The 17728-nt window shown below is 39.4% G+C and overlaps 1 protein-coding gene across 1 annotated transcript in view; it reads right to left on the minus strand.

The window, feature by feature from the left end:
• The window catches only part of LOC124789514 (nucleolar protein 56), an 82188-nt gene that overhangs the window by 21901 nt on the left and 42559 nt on the right, over positions 1-17728 (minus strand). The window contains exon 6 of the mRNA XM_047256901.1: positions 511-763. Coding sequence (XP_047112857.1) covers positions 511-763 — 253 coding nt within the window. The remainder of the gene's footprint in view (positions 1-510; positions 764-17728) is intronic.

Below are 17728 nucleotides of genomic sequence, written 5' to 3' on the forward strand. Positions count from 1 at the left end.
TCTCTACTGTATTCAAGTTTGTATCTATTTTTTGGAGACCTTAATCTTTGGTTGTCTTTCCAGAGATTAATTGGAGAGATTTGATTGATCTTTAGAACAGATTGTAAAGGAGATGATCATTACATTAAAATGGAGTTTTGTCTGGATAGAATTCATTTTGAAGTGGTGGAATCTCCAGTAGAATAACTACGACTTCAAATAACAGGAGAATTAAAGGAACAATGAAATGATAATGGGAGCTCAATATGGGCTATATAGGTTAAGTATTAAATGATACTAATGCTCATTCATATGAACAATTTTCAACACACAAAATTTATAAGTAACACATATGAAGTAAATACTTGTCTTTGAGAACATACCTCCTAAAGGTTGACATGTTTCACAAAATTTAAAACTGAACCAACAAAAAAAGTAATACATCATCATAAGTCATACATATTGTTTGGCTGAGAATAATAATTTCATATAAGTTTGTACGAACTGATTTTTTAAAACATTCTTAAATACCTGAATAAGGCTTTTTCTGCACCAAGTATTTGTACTGTAGAGGCTGGAAACTTGGCAAGATTTGTGAGGGAGCCTGCATGTGATATGAGGCGTGCACCAACTTGGTCCCCAACAAGAGTAGCTAGATTTGGAGCTACACTTTCCATTTTAGTATGGAGATAACTAGCAAGCTGCTTGCGATAATCAGACAAAGCGACAACTCTTGCAGCAAACAGCTCAATGTTCATTAGATCAACAGGAGATATATCCATACCTAAAAAATAATAAAATTTCTGCTCATAAGATAGCATTTTGAAACATCCGGGAAAGACACACTTATGTATACCATTTCACATTTTCTTGAACAACAATCGTATCGATCGGCACATGCCCATGTGCTTATAAATAAAGCTCATGAAGTAGGAGACAACTATATGCTTTAGCTTCCTTAGAAAAACGAAAATGAATAGAGAATCATATAAAGTACTTCTCGATAAGTATTAAATTAAATTTTCATCCCAGTACACAGTGGATGCAGACTAGTAAGTATAATCTTTATGCGTATTGGTAGCAAATGCTACATTTTCAACCTATTGTAGGACTTGTTTCACTGGCAATTACCCTGGCATTTGGGTTCTTGCTCACTGTAGATCGGAAGCTTGTTCCACCATCTAGTTGCCTTTCCACGTATCAAAAAAAATTAAAAGCAGCTATCACATATTTCATCAGTTTAATTGAGTAGCCATTACACTAACGATTAACAAGCATATGTAACAACAATTTATCTATAGCTGTCTATGTAATCTTGACATTTTAAGTATTCCTATTTTTTATGCAAATACTGTTTACTTATTGTGCAAATGAAACAATGCATTACTTTGGATATATCAGCAATACTAACGCTCTTCTCAGAAACAGTGCAAGAATTCTCAAATCATTACTCCGCTGTAACAATATCGTTCACATGTAAGTTCACACAATTATTAGTGATCAATTTCTTCTCGGTAGGCACCACAGCCTCAACAGGATTTGGAGAACGACATTATTCCACCAAGCTGTGTTTCAAATTATTTTATTTCCTCTGCTAGTTTGAGTCACTAGTTAAAAAATTTCCCACAAAGTCATGCATGTCTCAGGTACATGAACAAGTGTATATAGTGTGCGGCAAGTTCTGGTTGAAAATCACGAATTACATAGGAATAAAGGATAAGACTCACCGAAAGGCAGAAACAAACAAAAGGTACAAAGCTTGGCTAGCTTTAGAAATGCTCTTTGTTTTTATAGCTGTAGGACACACACACACACACACACACACACACACACACACACACACACACACCTGTGGAGGTTGACCGGCTTCCAGAATGCTCTTCCTTTTTCTACAGGGAGACAGGCTTGTGTGAACGCAAGCACACTAGCATGTGCATCTGCATCTGTTTGTGCGTGCACATGTGTAATGTGTTTTTCCTACAGTTAGAAAAAGGAAGTTCATTTCAAAAAGCTAACCAAGTTCTGTGCCTTTTATTTTTTGTACCTATCTATGACGAAGTGCTTATGCCTTTCGGTGAGTCATCTCTTTTACTCTAAATAATTTGTGATTTGTAATAAATTTTAAAGATGATGACTGTTAATGACAGTGCTGAGCACAAATATGCATGGCATGTGATTTGACGAAACGTGCGCACAGTATGCACATCTGTCATGCATCTGAGAATTGGCAGAGCCCAAAACTATTAGTGAAAATTAAATTAAATTAAAACACAGCCTGGTGAAACAATGTTCTTTAAAATTACTTGTGAGATGTATCATGTTTCTTGATCCTGTAAATGAAGAGGTAAAAATGCCACACAGAAACAGAGTCTGGAAGCTACATCTGCATGCATTCTTTGTGTGTAAATCACAGTAACAACTGCCCCCCCCAACCCCTCATTTTATAGTACTTTTGCCTTGTGGATAATTTGGTGGTTATCCAATATCTTTAACTGTAAGATTTGTATTCTATTATCCTGTAGTCTGCATCTCTATGGCATGTGCAACAATATCAGCATCTACCAGCGCAACAAACAATAGACCTGCAGTGTGACTGACACAGGTGTTTGAAGAAACTGAATCAAGGAAATATATTTAGCAACAATGATGATAAATAAGACTCTCCAGGTGGTCTGCAAATTTCATAAAACTCAATACATTACATACCTGTGACTGAGGGAATGGAAAGTGCATGGTAAAAACGCATTGCATTTCTACCACATATGGGATAGCCGAAATGAATTTGATCTGAAAAGAGGATCTGGCATTTTGTGACAACAAAATTTAAAACTGAAAAAGTTATTAGAAAACTATTCAAAACAAATAGAAACACCAGAAAACTTTACTCGAGTGAACAATAGCCTGCAATAAAATCCAACAAAATCATAATTCTAGTTAGCTGTGTGGAGTAAAATGACAGTGAAGGTACCTGGTGGTTATAATTTAACTGATGGTGTGCTGCAGTGTGAGCTTTATACATTGCAGTATGCTGAAACACCATAAGTATGTTCACTATCAGTGTATTCACAGAGTATGTGTGTTCCCCTTTCTGGCACCAGATGAAAATAGGGTGCAGTAAGCAGTCAGAATATGATGTAAATGCAGGAAAAGGGGAGGAATGGTCAGGCACATGATAACAGTGATTCTGGCACATGTATTAGGATATATGTTCACAAGTTACAACATGCGTTCACAGGGCCTCCGATTCAGCAACTTGTTGCATCCTTGACACGGCATGATTGACATCTGCTTGCAACATATTTGGTGAGATCAGAGCAATACGTTGGTGTATACCATCCCCTTCAGATCAGAAAGAGCCTGGATACATCCCTGATTGACATGATATTTCTATATCTGCACAATCATATGGATTTAGGTCAGGTGAACTGGAAGGCCACACATCTTGAAAGTGTCTAGAGATGATCTGGTCATTACTGAAAGTTTATTGAAGCAAATATTTCACCTGGAAAGCAAATTGAGCTGTTGCCCCATCTTGCACAAAAAATGGTGGTGTTGGTACAGCTGTTTTCTTGGAAAGTTGGAGTCGCGTGTTGCACAAGGATGTACTTATAACATGCAGATGTCACCGCACACTTAAAAGGTCAAAAATGGCTCAAGAATGAAGGAGCTTGTGAAACCACACCACACAGTCATGTAAGCTGATGCAATGAACGTACATGAACAACATGGGGTGAAGTAAAACCATAAAAACATATAAGAGACTTCTGAGCATTTACAGCACCATGCAGACTAAAATGTGCCTTACGTGTAAAAAGGATATTCCCTGGCCAAGTCATCCATTTCCATGCATGCCACATAACAAGAGCAATGTTATGATATTGTAGTCTGCCTTGGGGCTTCATTTGGTGTACATTCTGAATCCTGTAGGGATACCAGTGTGAAACTGTTGGCCAGGAGAAAGACAATTCCAGTCACAAGCTCTAGCACCGGCTGCAGATTTTGAGGCATGTGCTGCACTGTTGGCTACAGCTATAGCAGCTTCATCAACAACTGACATGAAATTGGGCCACCTTTCTCTCTCTGCTGCACCACACAATTCACCTGTTTCTTCAAATTTCTTGACCATAATCTTTAGCTCATTTATTGACATGAGGCCTCTTCACAGCTGTTCTTTTCTGTGCTGTTCCCACAATGCAGTGCTGCTATTGCTGCGGCTCTGATAAAACCACTTTACCAGCAGTGCACTGTCTCTCTTCTCAACAGCCATCGCATTTTATGTGGAAAACGTAACCTTCTTAATCCTTTACACCAATATCATTTCATAAAAGAAATCAAAATCCGTTGCCATGTGACAAACAGCACACTGTTGTCAAAACAGGAAACATTTCATATTCGGTCTGCTTACAGCACCATATGTTCACCTGGTGACAGATAGTGGAACCATCATTTTTTTCCAGCGTAGTCCACGAACACAGCAATTACTGAATATGCCCACAATGTTTCAGCATCCTGTGATTTACACAGCCCCAATGCATCTGGCTGAAGGCCTTCAGTTTAATGATAACCACCTGGTATATTAAAAAAGAGAACCTACATCTTTATTCTTACAAATTTCTTGCTGTGCTCTAGTTAAAGCTTCCAAGCCACCCTTGGAATGTTTAGTTCTGCAGTAATATCTGACTAAATCGAGTCAGGACATTTGTGTACTCAATTTTTCTTTTCCTCAAGGGAGACCTGGTTCAGTTCAGTCTGTATGGGTATATAAACTTGCAGAGCATGTACCATTAGGAATAACAGATACTTATCATTACATTGAACAACTGAAGTGTATTGTTAACATATGCTTGGTGTGCAATTTCCAGGCTAGTTTTATTTTGGCTACATGTACGACACATAGTAACTGGATGCACTGATTGTGTTATTGTTATTGCGACATTTGAACTGTGTGTGTTAAATAATTTTTTCTTAGTTAATGTGCAGGGGAATATCACATAACATTTTGTATGACTGAAAGAATCACCTGTAAATTTACTACAAGAAAGTAGGTGGCCATGATTATTTGATGATTTAGCAGTATCATTACTTGTACTGATAACAATGATTTGGCCATTCAAGGTTTCAATTAACTGACAATGTAATACATCTAAGATTCAAAGCCTTACTGAATACAGTGATGAGCTGCAATGTTATGCCCACTGCTTATAGCAAGACTGAATGCCACCTGTGCACTGCAGGTGTGTAATGAAGTGGGGAAAGTATACAAGTGGGAATTATTCTACCAATGATACATGCCACAAAAGAGGAAATGCAATGACCTAGGCAATTTTGACGATGGGCAGGTCACTATGGTTTAGTGCCTGGGAACGAGCATCTGGAAAACGCAAAGCTGGTTGAATATTACAGTTGACAGAATCTATGGAAACTGGTTGAATGATGGTGAAACCATGAGTACGTAACAAGGTGTTGGATGTGCACATCACATAATAGAATGTGGAGGTCAGAGACTTGCCGAGTTTGTAAAAATAAGGATAGGCAGCTATCTGCGGCAGGCCCGATGACAAACTATTGTACGTTCACTTTCCAAAAAGCAGCAACACAGCATCTGTCAACAGCCACTGTTTTGATACAAGTTGAATGACCTCAGTTGGTACCAACTGTAATAACTTCAAGTTGAACAAATATATTTCACGGAAGACGCAATACATGAAAGTCACAGATCAAGTAAATAGAGTAAGACGTGTGTACACTTTAACAGTCAAATCATAACTCAGTCCAAGCTAGCGGCCGCTGGCTGACTGGCCGCTTAGGTGGCACTGCTGCTGCATGGCTGGCAGACAGTGACGCATGTAGAGGACGTGCGTAACTGCGCGGTGGCACTTTGAAAGATCGGCGAGTCACAACACCAACAGGTGTTCTGGCACAGACAACCTACCGTAGGTAGTAAATGAGCCTCCATTTGGGTTGCTGGTCAAACTGTGCAAGATCCAGAACTGTAGGACATTACAATGCGTCAGTGGCCCATTCGTGGGCTGCATGGGAATGTGAGGGCAAACATACTTCTCATCATGAAGGTTCCAGATGACAGCTTCTGGTCACCGTAAGGGATGATCAACATATGTGCATCAAGCACATCGTAACCACATCTACGATTGCCATCTGAGCATAGGCAATGGATTTCCTACAACATTCTGCGACATTTGTTGGAGACTAGCAGTAGCTGGACTAGGGAATGCCATCCCATGGGTACACTGCCGTTAACACTACAACACATACGGCTGTATTTAGAGTGGTGCAACAACTGGGAAACATGGATTGCTGATGAACGGGATTACGTGTTCAGCAATAAACCGAGGTTCCAAACTACTCCAGACAACCATCATCGGCAAGTACGGAGGTGACCTGAGGAGTGGTCCCAGTTTTCCAATGGTTTGGAGAAGCACAGCAGTGTTACTCCTGGTGCCATTGGGTATGACTTCATATTGTGGCTGGTAGTAATTTAAGGGGAGACTGAAGACAAGTGGACTCAAAAAATCAATTTTTAGATACTTGTGTATTTTAAAATGCCCAATATTTCCTGCATAAAACAGTTTTTGTTTCATATAAATACAATTTTTTCATGAGTTACGATGGTTTCTCTGATGCTGTGTGAGATCTGGCATTTAAATGCCACACTTTCTTTTTTGCACCAAGCAAAGATAATGCACAGGTTTCTTTTATTTCTTGCACATTATTTCCTGCTTCTATTGTTTTATCGTGTCTGAGTTTCCTATCCTGCACCTACTCTTCACTCTGATCATGTTTGTTACTGTTTTCAAGCATGGTAAAGGTTACCTGACAAATGTTGAACTAGACAGATTAAAAAATTATTATGGCTCGGCCATATAAAGAAATGCTGGGAATTTAGAAAATATGAAAAAAGCCATACAGCTTTTTCCATAAGCTTTCCACAAATGAAAATCCTCAGTGCTGTCATTGCCCCAATGCAAGGATAGGAGAAGCATAACATATGACCACAAATATTCTTTACTGCAGCAGTAATGAATGAAATTAAACTTGTATTTATTGTTCTTTTTGTTTAGGGTGCAAAAACAACTAAGGTCATATGTGTCCATGTCAGAACCATAAAACATGAAGACGAAGGAGGAGTTAAAAGCGACTACAAGTTACGCCCAATCGACAGAAGGAAAAAGACAGCTAAAAAGAGGGACTTGGAGAATGGTCCATAAAATATGCTACAGAGGCAATGGAGGTCTTGCCTGAACTGTAGATTAAATGTCCTTCACCATACAGCTACACTGAATAAAAAGTAAAACACGGTCAACAGCCCGTGCGTCGTTCGCTAAAACAGCCAATTACTCAGAAAACCAATTGTTAAAAAAGGAGATGAACCACGTTAGGTTGAGGACAATGAGCCCAAAGTGGTGGAGGATCACCACGTAAATGGCGATGGCTAGAAAGTCAGTGCCCAATACGCAACCTAGCTAAAAACCTATATTTAGAAAACTTTGTAAAGATGCTTTGTTGGTGAAATGTCTTGACAGGAAAATGCAAAATTTAAATGAATATGTGAATTCTGTCATTTGGACCCAGTTACCGAAAGCTGTATTTATTCAGACTACAGCCCTCAAATTTGGTGTTCATGACAGTATTTTATGCTTCAATGATGGTGGAACAAGAAAACTGCATGTTTTGGAAGTACTGGGCACAAAATCTAGTGGAAATACTACAAAATCCTATGTGCAAATAGATAAAGAGAGACTCCACAAAGCAGAAATTGCTAATTTAAAATGCATGAAAGAATTAGACAGAAAAGATGAGGGACCAATAGAAGAAGAAAGGACAAGTATGATTCAGATGATGCTCCACATGGTGCAGGGAAATATTAGTGGTAAGTAATTCTCGACAGTAACTATACTAAAATAGCAATACTAAACTTTAAATTGATTTTTCTCAAAACTACATTGTTTTTAACTTTCAGGTCACATTATTTTCTAAACTAACGAGGGAAATAAGAAATTTGGTCAATTTGTACTCAGAATGGTTATAAGTTATGACAAGCAAATTGAGAACCACCAACCCAACACACTGTTTTATAATAATTTATGTATTAAAAAAATGTTAAATTTTATTAGTAGAAGAATAAAAAAAGAATTTCTTCAAATCCACAAGAGGTACTTTGTTCATTTTACTTGTAAATGTAGGCATGTATGTTCTATACATTCAGTAAAAATTTCACTGTTTTAACACGGAGTTCTTCGAAAAGTGTACCTATTCAAAGGGTGAAATAGCACTGCATACCATTGGCAGAATAGATACACAAATTGACTACCATCCCCCCTTAAGGAAGTCTGATGTCACAAAAGTATGTCATGGACATCCTGCATTCTCATATGTTACCCATCATCCAGTAGTACGGTAGTGCCACTTTTCAATAAGACAAAACTCATCAATACATGGCATCCATTTCTATGAACCATCCATGTGGTGTTGGTGGTGGTGGTGATCACCTGTGGCTAAGATCTTCAGATCTGTCCCCAGTTGAACATGTGGAACCAGCTCGGATGTCAACTCCGTCCCAGTGCAAACACCCGGAAAATCAAGGACCACTTACAACAGTTGTGGGTTTGCTTGCCTCATGAGAGGATATTATGGCTTACAACTTCCTTTTCAAACGTATCAGGCATGCTTCCAGACCATAGGGGTATGTCAAACTGCCAAGTTTTTTGTACATCTGACTCGATTTTGTAATCACATATCCTCTCAATCTGTGAAGTTTATTTTGTTTCCTCCTTCCTTCTGGTTGCTTCCCTGGTTCTGACAGGCAGTGCATCTAGGACAAAACCTTTTTTAATGCCAAGAAGATTTGTGTATATCATCTCTGACATATTACACCCACTATATTACCTAAGTGCATCTTGAAATGTGACAATTACCCAAATATTAAAACACAAAAACTTCAGATTTTTTTCATTATTTCATTTCCAGAAATGAAAAATAAAACTGGTTATAATATTAGCTAAACCCAAGTATTTTCAACTTCAGCTAATAAGATAACCAGTCTTGATAACTCAAACACCATGGTTTGTAGCTCAGCTATGGCAGGTCTACCAGAATAATGATCAGATCTAATATTCTGAACTTGTCATTTCATAACAAAATCTACATCTACACAGATTCTGCATATGGCACCGTATGATATGCGGTAGAGGACACTTTGTACCACTACCAGCCATTCCCTTTTTGTTACATTCGCAAATAGAGCAAGGGAAAAATATCGCCTACATGCCTCGGCATGAGCCCTCATTACTCTTACTTTCATTGTCCTTACATGAAATGTAGCATACCCAGGTCATAGCAATCTATAAAAAGGATAGAAAATCGGATGCTCATAATTACCGGCCAATTTCACTGACATCGATTTGCTGTAGAATCATGGAACATATTCTGTGTTCAGACATAATGACCTTCCTAGACTCTGAGAAGCTCATCTGTAGAAACCAGCACGGTTTTAGGAAACAGCAGTCATGCGAGACACAGCTGGCCCTCTTTGTGCAGGATATACAACAGGGGGAGGGTGGGGGGATGGGGGGAGGAATACGACTTTGGCGCAGATTGTGCCCTCCGCCACACACTGCTTGGTGGCTAGCAGAGTATATATGTACATGTAGATACTTACCCAATTACAAGATGACATTTTTTCTCCAAATTCTTTATTTGAAAAACGTGGGGTCATCTTATACAGGGTGTACATAAGTCCGGAAACACTTCCCATTATTTATTCCACAAGAACTAAACATTGTACAGATGTCATACATATTGCAATTTGAACTGAAACTCTGAAAGTTTTTTACAAACATTTGATATGCAAACCATGAGTGACCAGGCAGATGTCAATACGGTATTCAAATTCTTGCATGTCCGTCCCAGCATGGCATTGTCGACTGTGGCAATCACTTCCCGTATTCTCTCCCAGAACTCTGCTACATCTCATGATAAAGGTGGTACTTACACCAGATCTTTAATGTGTCCCTACAGAAAAAAAGTCACACAGAGTGAGATCTGATGATCGGGGAGACCATTTCATGAAACAGCTGTCCCCTTCTGTAGCACGGCTGATCCATCGATGGGGCAGCTCCGTGTTCAGGTACCCACGAAATTCGCGATGAAAATGGGGTGGAGCCCCATCCTGCTGAAAGATGAACGGAGAATCCAATTGCATTTGATGCGTCAGCCATTGTTGCAACATGTCCAAGTAGGAATATCCAGTGACAGTGCTCTCGGCAAAGAAGAATGGCCCAAACATTTACCTTTGGGGAATCATGCTCAAATTCAATGCATTCGTGTTGATGATTTGTATCCCGATTACCGTACTTGGTTCTAAACATCTGTTGAACAGCTGTAGCACACTTGGTTTTGTCAAACTCCAACACACAGAAAGCTCACTCCGCACCTGAACTTGCCACGTTTGTGACTAGCGCTGACTATTGGCAAATTACCACACTACAGTGTGGCAGTATACATGGGGGGGAGGGTGGGGGGAGACTTTCAGGGTTTCTCTTCAAAATGACATATGTATGATATCTGTACAATGTTTGGTTCTTGTGCAATAAATAATTGAAAGTGTTCTCGCACTCTATGTGCACCCTGTATTTGCAGATCGAACTAATTGCCGCTGAGGTCAAAGTTTTTACTTTGTTTAATACATTAATATAGGTGTCATCTTATGTTTATAGATGAAGCTTTGGCTATTGACGTTTCATATTAATATTGGTTGTCATGTCTTGTCCCATCAAAACATTCTACAATGCATTTCAAATGCCAGCATCAACACTGGCCGTCCCGTCCTGTCACGTCATGGCATGGCACCGTTAAGGTTTCTCAGCAAGAAAGTGTTGACGGCTGACGACATCCATCTGTTGTTGCTCACGTGACTCCCATACCCATTTACTCCCGATATGTGGCCACGTGCAGATACCTACACTTCATTTAGTTGTGGTTCTAATGGTTAATACCAGTTGTTTTTAGTTTGTTACTTGTTATAAAACTGCTTTGTTTTGTTATTTCTTGTGTTAAAATTTATGAGAAATGATAAAAGGCTAATTGAAGCAGTGAGACAGCAGTCTGATTAGTATGGCATGAGTGTACTAATCTACTTTTCCTCTAATGTATTTATAAAGTGTATTTTTATACATTCTGAGACCATATTTAATATTTTACAATGAGATGGATTGCAATATGGCTGGAACTTGAAGTGAAAAAAGTACTGTGGGTACAATCAGACTGATCAGTACGTGGAATATATTTTATGTTGTCAGGTATTTGTTGCATTTCATAAAGAAATGGGATGAACCCGTCAGACACTGCAAGTTGTTTGTGTACATATGTGTTTGTGGTAGGCTTATTTATTGTTAAGTAGCTCTCTGGATTGCGCGTGAAACAGTTTTGCAAGCAGTAGTGGTCAATATTTATGTGGTTTCACTAGCTAGCCACAGTACAAATAAGGCTCAAAATCCAAACATAAGACGTAAAGAAAACCTATAAGTCTTGAAGGGAAATGTATTGAGGGAGGTATAACTGCACAAAAATTTGCACTGGACTAACAACAAAACTGAACCTTAAACAAACCAATTTTTCACAGGATGGGATGGCAGCTGCGTTTCTTTTCATAATTCTGGCTGCAATTTGACATTACAACTAGAAAAACTGATGCTTCAACTTACTAAAATATAAAATGAAGATTCTTCTTCCTTGAGCTCCCCATATAATGTGTGAAACTCTTTCTGTACCATGTAATGGTATGTTTTTGATCCACACTCTTTTTTGTTGTTTTGCACTTCTGTGTTCCCTCTCTATTATACAAGATATCCCTGCAAGCTCCAAACCATCCGAGTCTAGTAAAATGTCATTTATGGATTCAAATATCCACACGTATAAGCTACCACACTGTGTATGTGAACTTCACGCATAGAAACAGCTGAAAATTATCTAATAATATCGCAATTTCTCTCTCTCTCTCTCTCTCTCTCTCTCTCTCTCTCTCTCTGTGTGTGTGTGTGTGTGTGTGTGTGTGTGTGTGTGTGTGTGTGTGTGGTGGGGGGGAGCCATGCGATCCGAGATCACACGACTTGAATTGACTCAATGTGGCATGCCTTGATGGATAGTGTGAATACATTTGACATGATAGGTGGTGTGACGCGACGCGACGCGACGGATAAGGTAAGGAATGAGGAGGTTCTACGCAGAATCGGAGAGGAAAGGAATATGTGGAAAACACTGATAAGGAGAAGGGACAGGATGATAGGACATCTGCTAAGACATGAGGGAATGACTTCCATGGTACTAGAGGGGCTGTAGAGGGCAAAAACTGTAGAGGAAGACAGAGATTGGAATACGGCAAGCAAATAATTGAGGACGTGGGTTGCAAGTGCTACTCTGAGATGAAGAGGTTGGCATAGGAGAGGAATTCGTGGCGGGCCGCATCAAAAAAAAGGACCAAGGGACCTCAGAGACACTGAAGAGAAACTACCGCAAGAAACGTGCTTTCCTCTTTAATTAATGCTATGGACAAGGGAGAAGACATGCTAGAGCAGTTGCGCCGTATTAATTTCAAAGACGTAGCTTAAGACGTGGCCCAATGTTGGGAGAGTGTTGGAGCAAATACAATTGCAAAATACTGGAAAATTTTGCTACAGGAAAAATTACGAAAATCCTCCAGATGATGAAAATCTACAGCAGCAGACCGAACCAGAAAATACTACCCTGTTTTCATTGTTACGAAAAGTTGCGGGATGTGCTGACGCCACAGAAGATGACAAGTGAATGGATTGTCCAAGGTGAAGAATTTGAAGTGAGAGATGAAGAAACAGTCAACATGGTACACGAAAAAAAAGACGAAGAAGCGGATGTAGTGGAGGAAAGTGTGCCCAAGATTTCTCACAACGAAGGACACAAGGCCTTAGAAACTGCTTTAGAATATGTAGAGCAACTGGAGGAAACATGGTCTACCGAGGTTTTACTTCTTAAGAGACTATGTGATTTAGCGGTAAAAAAACCGCAAACAGTAGGCAAACAAAAAAGAATTACTAACTTCTTCACAGAGTAAATATCTATTCAGTATAATTTGATTTGTATTATATGAAATGTTTAACTCATTTGGCCTACTTTAGTTTAATTTTTGTGTTTTTTTGTATTATTTTCCATGTTATCCGACCTTCCCTCTTATCCGACCTTGCCGCGGCCGGTTTAGGCCGAATAACCGAGACTCTACTGTACCTGGAAGAGACCTCAAGATAGCAGAAGGTTTCAGACTAGTTATACAATGGTAAAATCAAGATTTAGGAACCAGGTTTTAAATTGTAAGATATTTCCTGGGGCAGTTGTGGACTCCGACCACAACTTATTGGTTGTTAACTGTAGAATAAAACAGGAGAAACTACAAAAAGGTAGAATTTATGGAGATGGGATCTCGATAAACTGAAGGAACCAGAGGTTGTGCTCCTGCACATGTGCAACTTACGGGTCACAGCATGCATGCCGCAGCCATCAGCGTTCATGTAATGCATGTTTCTACCCACAGATGTCGCTATATCCACTTGCTGAGATACTCTGTACCGGCGCATTCTAGTGCTCTTTCCACAGCTTGCAAGCCAACCGTGGGAAGGTATTTCGCGTATTAAACATTTAAAATACTCTCACAGTCTACTCACTGAGACGTCTACTTTTATGTTAACAGTTTAACCCAGTAAGACAAGTAATACAGTTAACAACCGTGGGTTTTTATTAAGGCAGCTTGACTGACGGCACGTAAATACGCGTAATGTTTTTGATCTAGTATTTAAGAAACAGAGCACTTAGCGACTTCCAACGAACCTTAGTCATGGTTTCAAATAACATTAAACCAATGCAAGGTTTCCTATAACTAATTCTCGGTGCCCTCAGTTACACCCACATAATTTTTGTCTCACTGACCTCTGAACAGAATGACAACCGCAGACCTCTCGATGATGACCTGTACCATTATTGCTATATGTTTCATCAGTTCCGTCTGAAATCTGCATAATAACCGACAATTAGATGAATGTTATGTTTTATCGACTTCAGCTGAGCGTAGCCCTTCACACATTAAAAAAAAAACCCTAAATGTAAGTATACAACAATCGGTTTAATGACCAATTTTCCTGTTAATAATGTAACATGGAGCAGAATGAGGCAATAATACACAGTTAGTAAACAATAATTTTTAATTATGAAAGGAATAAATCCAAACACGTTTATCACTGGTCATGAGAAATAATATAGTTAATATCGGGCACAAAAGCACGGCTCATTGACAATCGCAAGCAGTTGCGGGAGATTTTCATCACTGATGCTTGATCGAAACAACTGAGAACATAGATCTTCCGTTCTTTGCTTTTTCACAGTACCTGCCATTTCTCAGTACTTCTCTGTTAAAGTTACGGTCACCAGGGGTAAACAAGACTGGGTATGTCGCGCACTTGCTTGTAGCACATAAACAGGGAAGAGTAACCGCCGCCGTTCATTTAGGACACATGTCTAATAAGAGATGTCGCTGTCGCACATGTGCAGCACTTCTGCACACTGTGCAGCATTTGGCCGGACCTGCGTTAGAACTACTAATAGCCTTGGGAGAGCCAGACACGTCAAAACTCTTCCATCTAGTATGCAAGATGTATGGGGCAGGCGAAATACTCGCTGAATTCAAGAAGAATGCAGTAACTCCAATGCCAAAGAAATCAGTTACTGACAGATGTGAAAATTACTGAGCTATCAGTTTTATAAGTCATGACTGCAAAATACTAACATGTATTCTGTACAGAAGAATGGAGAAACTGGTATAAGCTGATATTGGTAAAGATCAGTTTGGATTCTGGAGAAATGCAGGACTTATGGAAAACTTTTGACAGTGTTGAGTGGAATACTCTCTTTGAAATTCTAAAGGTAGCATGGGTAAAATACGGGGAGCATAAGGCTATTTACAATTTGTACAGAAACACAATGGCAGTTACAAGAGTAGAGGGGCATGAAAGGGAAGCAGTGGTTGACAAGGGAGTGAGACAGGGTTGTAACCTATCCCCAATATTACTCAATCTCTATATCGAGCAAGCAATAAAGGAAAGAAAAGAAAAATTTGGATTAGGAATTTAAGTCCAGGGAGAAGAAAACTCTGAGGTTTGCTGAAGACTTTGTAATTCTGTCAGAGACAGCAAAGGACTTGGAAGAGCAGTTGAATGGAATGGCCAGTGTCATGAAAGGAAGCTATAAGATGAACATCAACAAAAGCAAAACGAGGATAATGGAATGAAGTCTAATTAAGTCAGGTGACGCTGAGGAAATCAGATTAGGAAATGAGACAATTACAGTAGTTGTTGAGCTCTGCTATTTGGGCAACAAAATAACTGACGATGGTTGAAGTAGAGAGGATATAAAATGTAAGCCGGCAGTAGCAAGAGAAGCATTTCTGTAGAAGAGAAATTTGTTAACACTGAGTACACATTAAGTGTTGGAAGTCTTTCCTGACAGTATTTGTCTGGAGTGTATTATGGAAGTGAAACATGGACGACAAACAGTTTAGACAAGAAGAGAATAGAAGCTTTTGAAATGGGGTGCCACAGAAGAATGCTGAAGATTAGATGGGTAGATCACGTAACTAATGAGGAGATACTGAACAGAATTGGAAGGAAAGAAATTTGTAGCACAACCTGACTATAAGAAGGGATTGGTTGGTAGGGCACATTCTGAAACGTCAGGGGATCACCAATTTAAAGCTGGAGGGAAGCGTGGGGGGTAAAATTTGTAGAAGACCAAGAACTGAATACAGTAAGCAGATTCGGAAGGATGTAGGTTGCAGTAGTTTCTTGAAGATGATGATGCTTGCACAGGATAGAGGCGCATCAAACTAGCCTTTGGTCTGAAGACTGCAACAACAAACAACAACATTATAAAAATGAAGACAATGAATGCATGGCATAAGTTTAGAATAGGTGTAACATTAACATTTTAGGTGGATACCCTACTTCAGTAAAAGTTTGTTATTTCAATTAGAAAAAATATGTTAAAAATAATTTTTTCTCAAGGAGCCTCTTAAAGTAAGGGGGCCATCTTACACTCAGGTAAATACAGTATGTTGCTAGCAGTAGAATCATTCTGCAGTCAGCTTCAAATGCAGGTTCTCTCAAAAATGGTTCAAATGGCTCTGAGCACTATGGGACTTAACAGCAAAGGTCAGCAGACCTGTAGGACTTAGAACTACTTAAACCTAACTAATCTAATGACATCACACACATCCAGGCCCAAGGCAGGATTTGAACCTGCAACCATAGCGGTCGCGTGGTTCCACACTGAAGTGCCTACAACCGCTCGGCCACTCCGGCCGGTGCAGGTTCTCTAAATTTTCTCAATAGTGGTACATGAAAAGAACATCGTCTTCCCTCTATGGATTCCCACTGGAGTTCACAAAGCATCTCCATAACATTCACACATTCATCGAACTATCGGTAACAAATCTAGGAACTCACCTCTGAAATGCTTCAATGCCTTCCTGTTAACCTGACCTGGTGAGCTTTGCAAACATTATAACAGCACTCAAGAATGTGTCACACTAGTGTTTTGTATGCAGTCTCCTTTATAGATGAGATATACTTTCCTAAAATTCTTTCAAAAACTGAATTCAACCATTTGCTTTGCCTACTACCGTCCTTATGTGCTAGTTTCATTTTTTATCACTGTGCTGCATTATACCCAGATATTTAATCAAAGTGACTCTGCCAAGCACCAATCCTATATTTGAACATTATAGGATTGCTTTTCCTAATCACCAGCATTAACTTAATTAACTTACATTTTTCTGGATTTAGAGCAAGCTGCCACTCATTACAACAGACTGTATCCTCCTACAGCCAATGAACGAGAACACCTCCCCATATTGCACAGTATCATCAGTAAACAGCCACAGATTGCTGATCACCCAGCCAGTCAGATCATTTACGTATATAGATAACAGCGGTTCTACTGTATCACACTTCCCTGTGGCACTCCTGATGATACCTCTTGTCTTTGAATAAGATCTGGTATCGAGCACAACATACTGAGTTCTATTACTTAAGAAGTCTTTTGGCCGATCACTTATCTGGGAACCTATTCCATGCCCTCGGGCCTCTGTTAACCACCTGCAGTGCGGCTCACACAGATTTTCCAGAAATCTAGGAATATGGAATCTGCCAGTCGCCATTCACCCATGGTTCACAGGATATCATGTGAGAAAAGTGCAAACTGAGTTTCACACAAGTGATGCTTTTTAAAATTTGCGGACAGAAGCACTTTTCCATCGCAAGGAACTTTACCATATTTGAACTGAAAACATGTTTAAGAATTTTGCAGCGAACCAATACCTATACTGCATTGTGACATAACATTGGCTCACTGGAGGGGATGTGACACCGTTGTCCAGGTAACACCAATGGTGATCTGGCTTTCCCTACATGCTGCAAGTGGTTTGGTTGGTAAAGTACCTTGTCACACTTCAGATGCTTCGTATTCATTTATTCTCTTTGTGAATTGTAATTTTTTTGTCACTGAAGTATTCTGCAGTGGTCAGGTGTTGTAAATTCATTCCAAACTATTTATTGCTGTTCCACTCCAAGGAGCAAGGCGACTGTCATAAGGAAATGAATGCCAAAGTTTTCATGGAGTGGTTTTCTGATGTTCTGCTGCAGAATATTTCTCCAAATAT

The sequence above is a fragment of the Schistocerca piceifrons genome, chromosome 3, assembly GCF_021461385.2.
Source record: "Schistocerca piceifrons isolate TAMUIC-IGC-003096 chromosome 3, iqSchPice1.1, whole genome shotgun sequence".
Taxonomy (NCBI): domain Eukaryota; kingdom Metazoa; phylum Arthropoda; class Insecta; order Orthoptera; family Acrididae; genus Schistocerca; species Schistocerca piceifrons.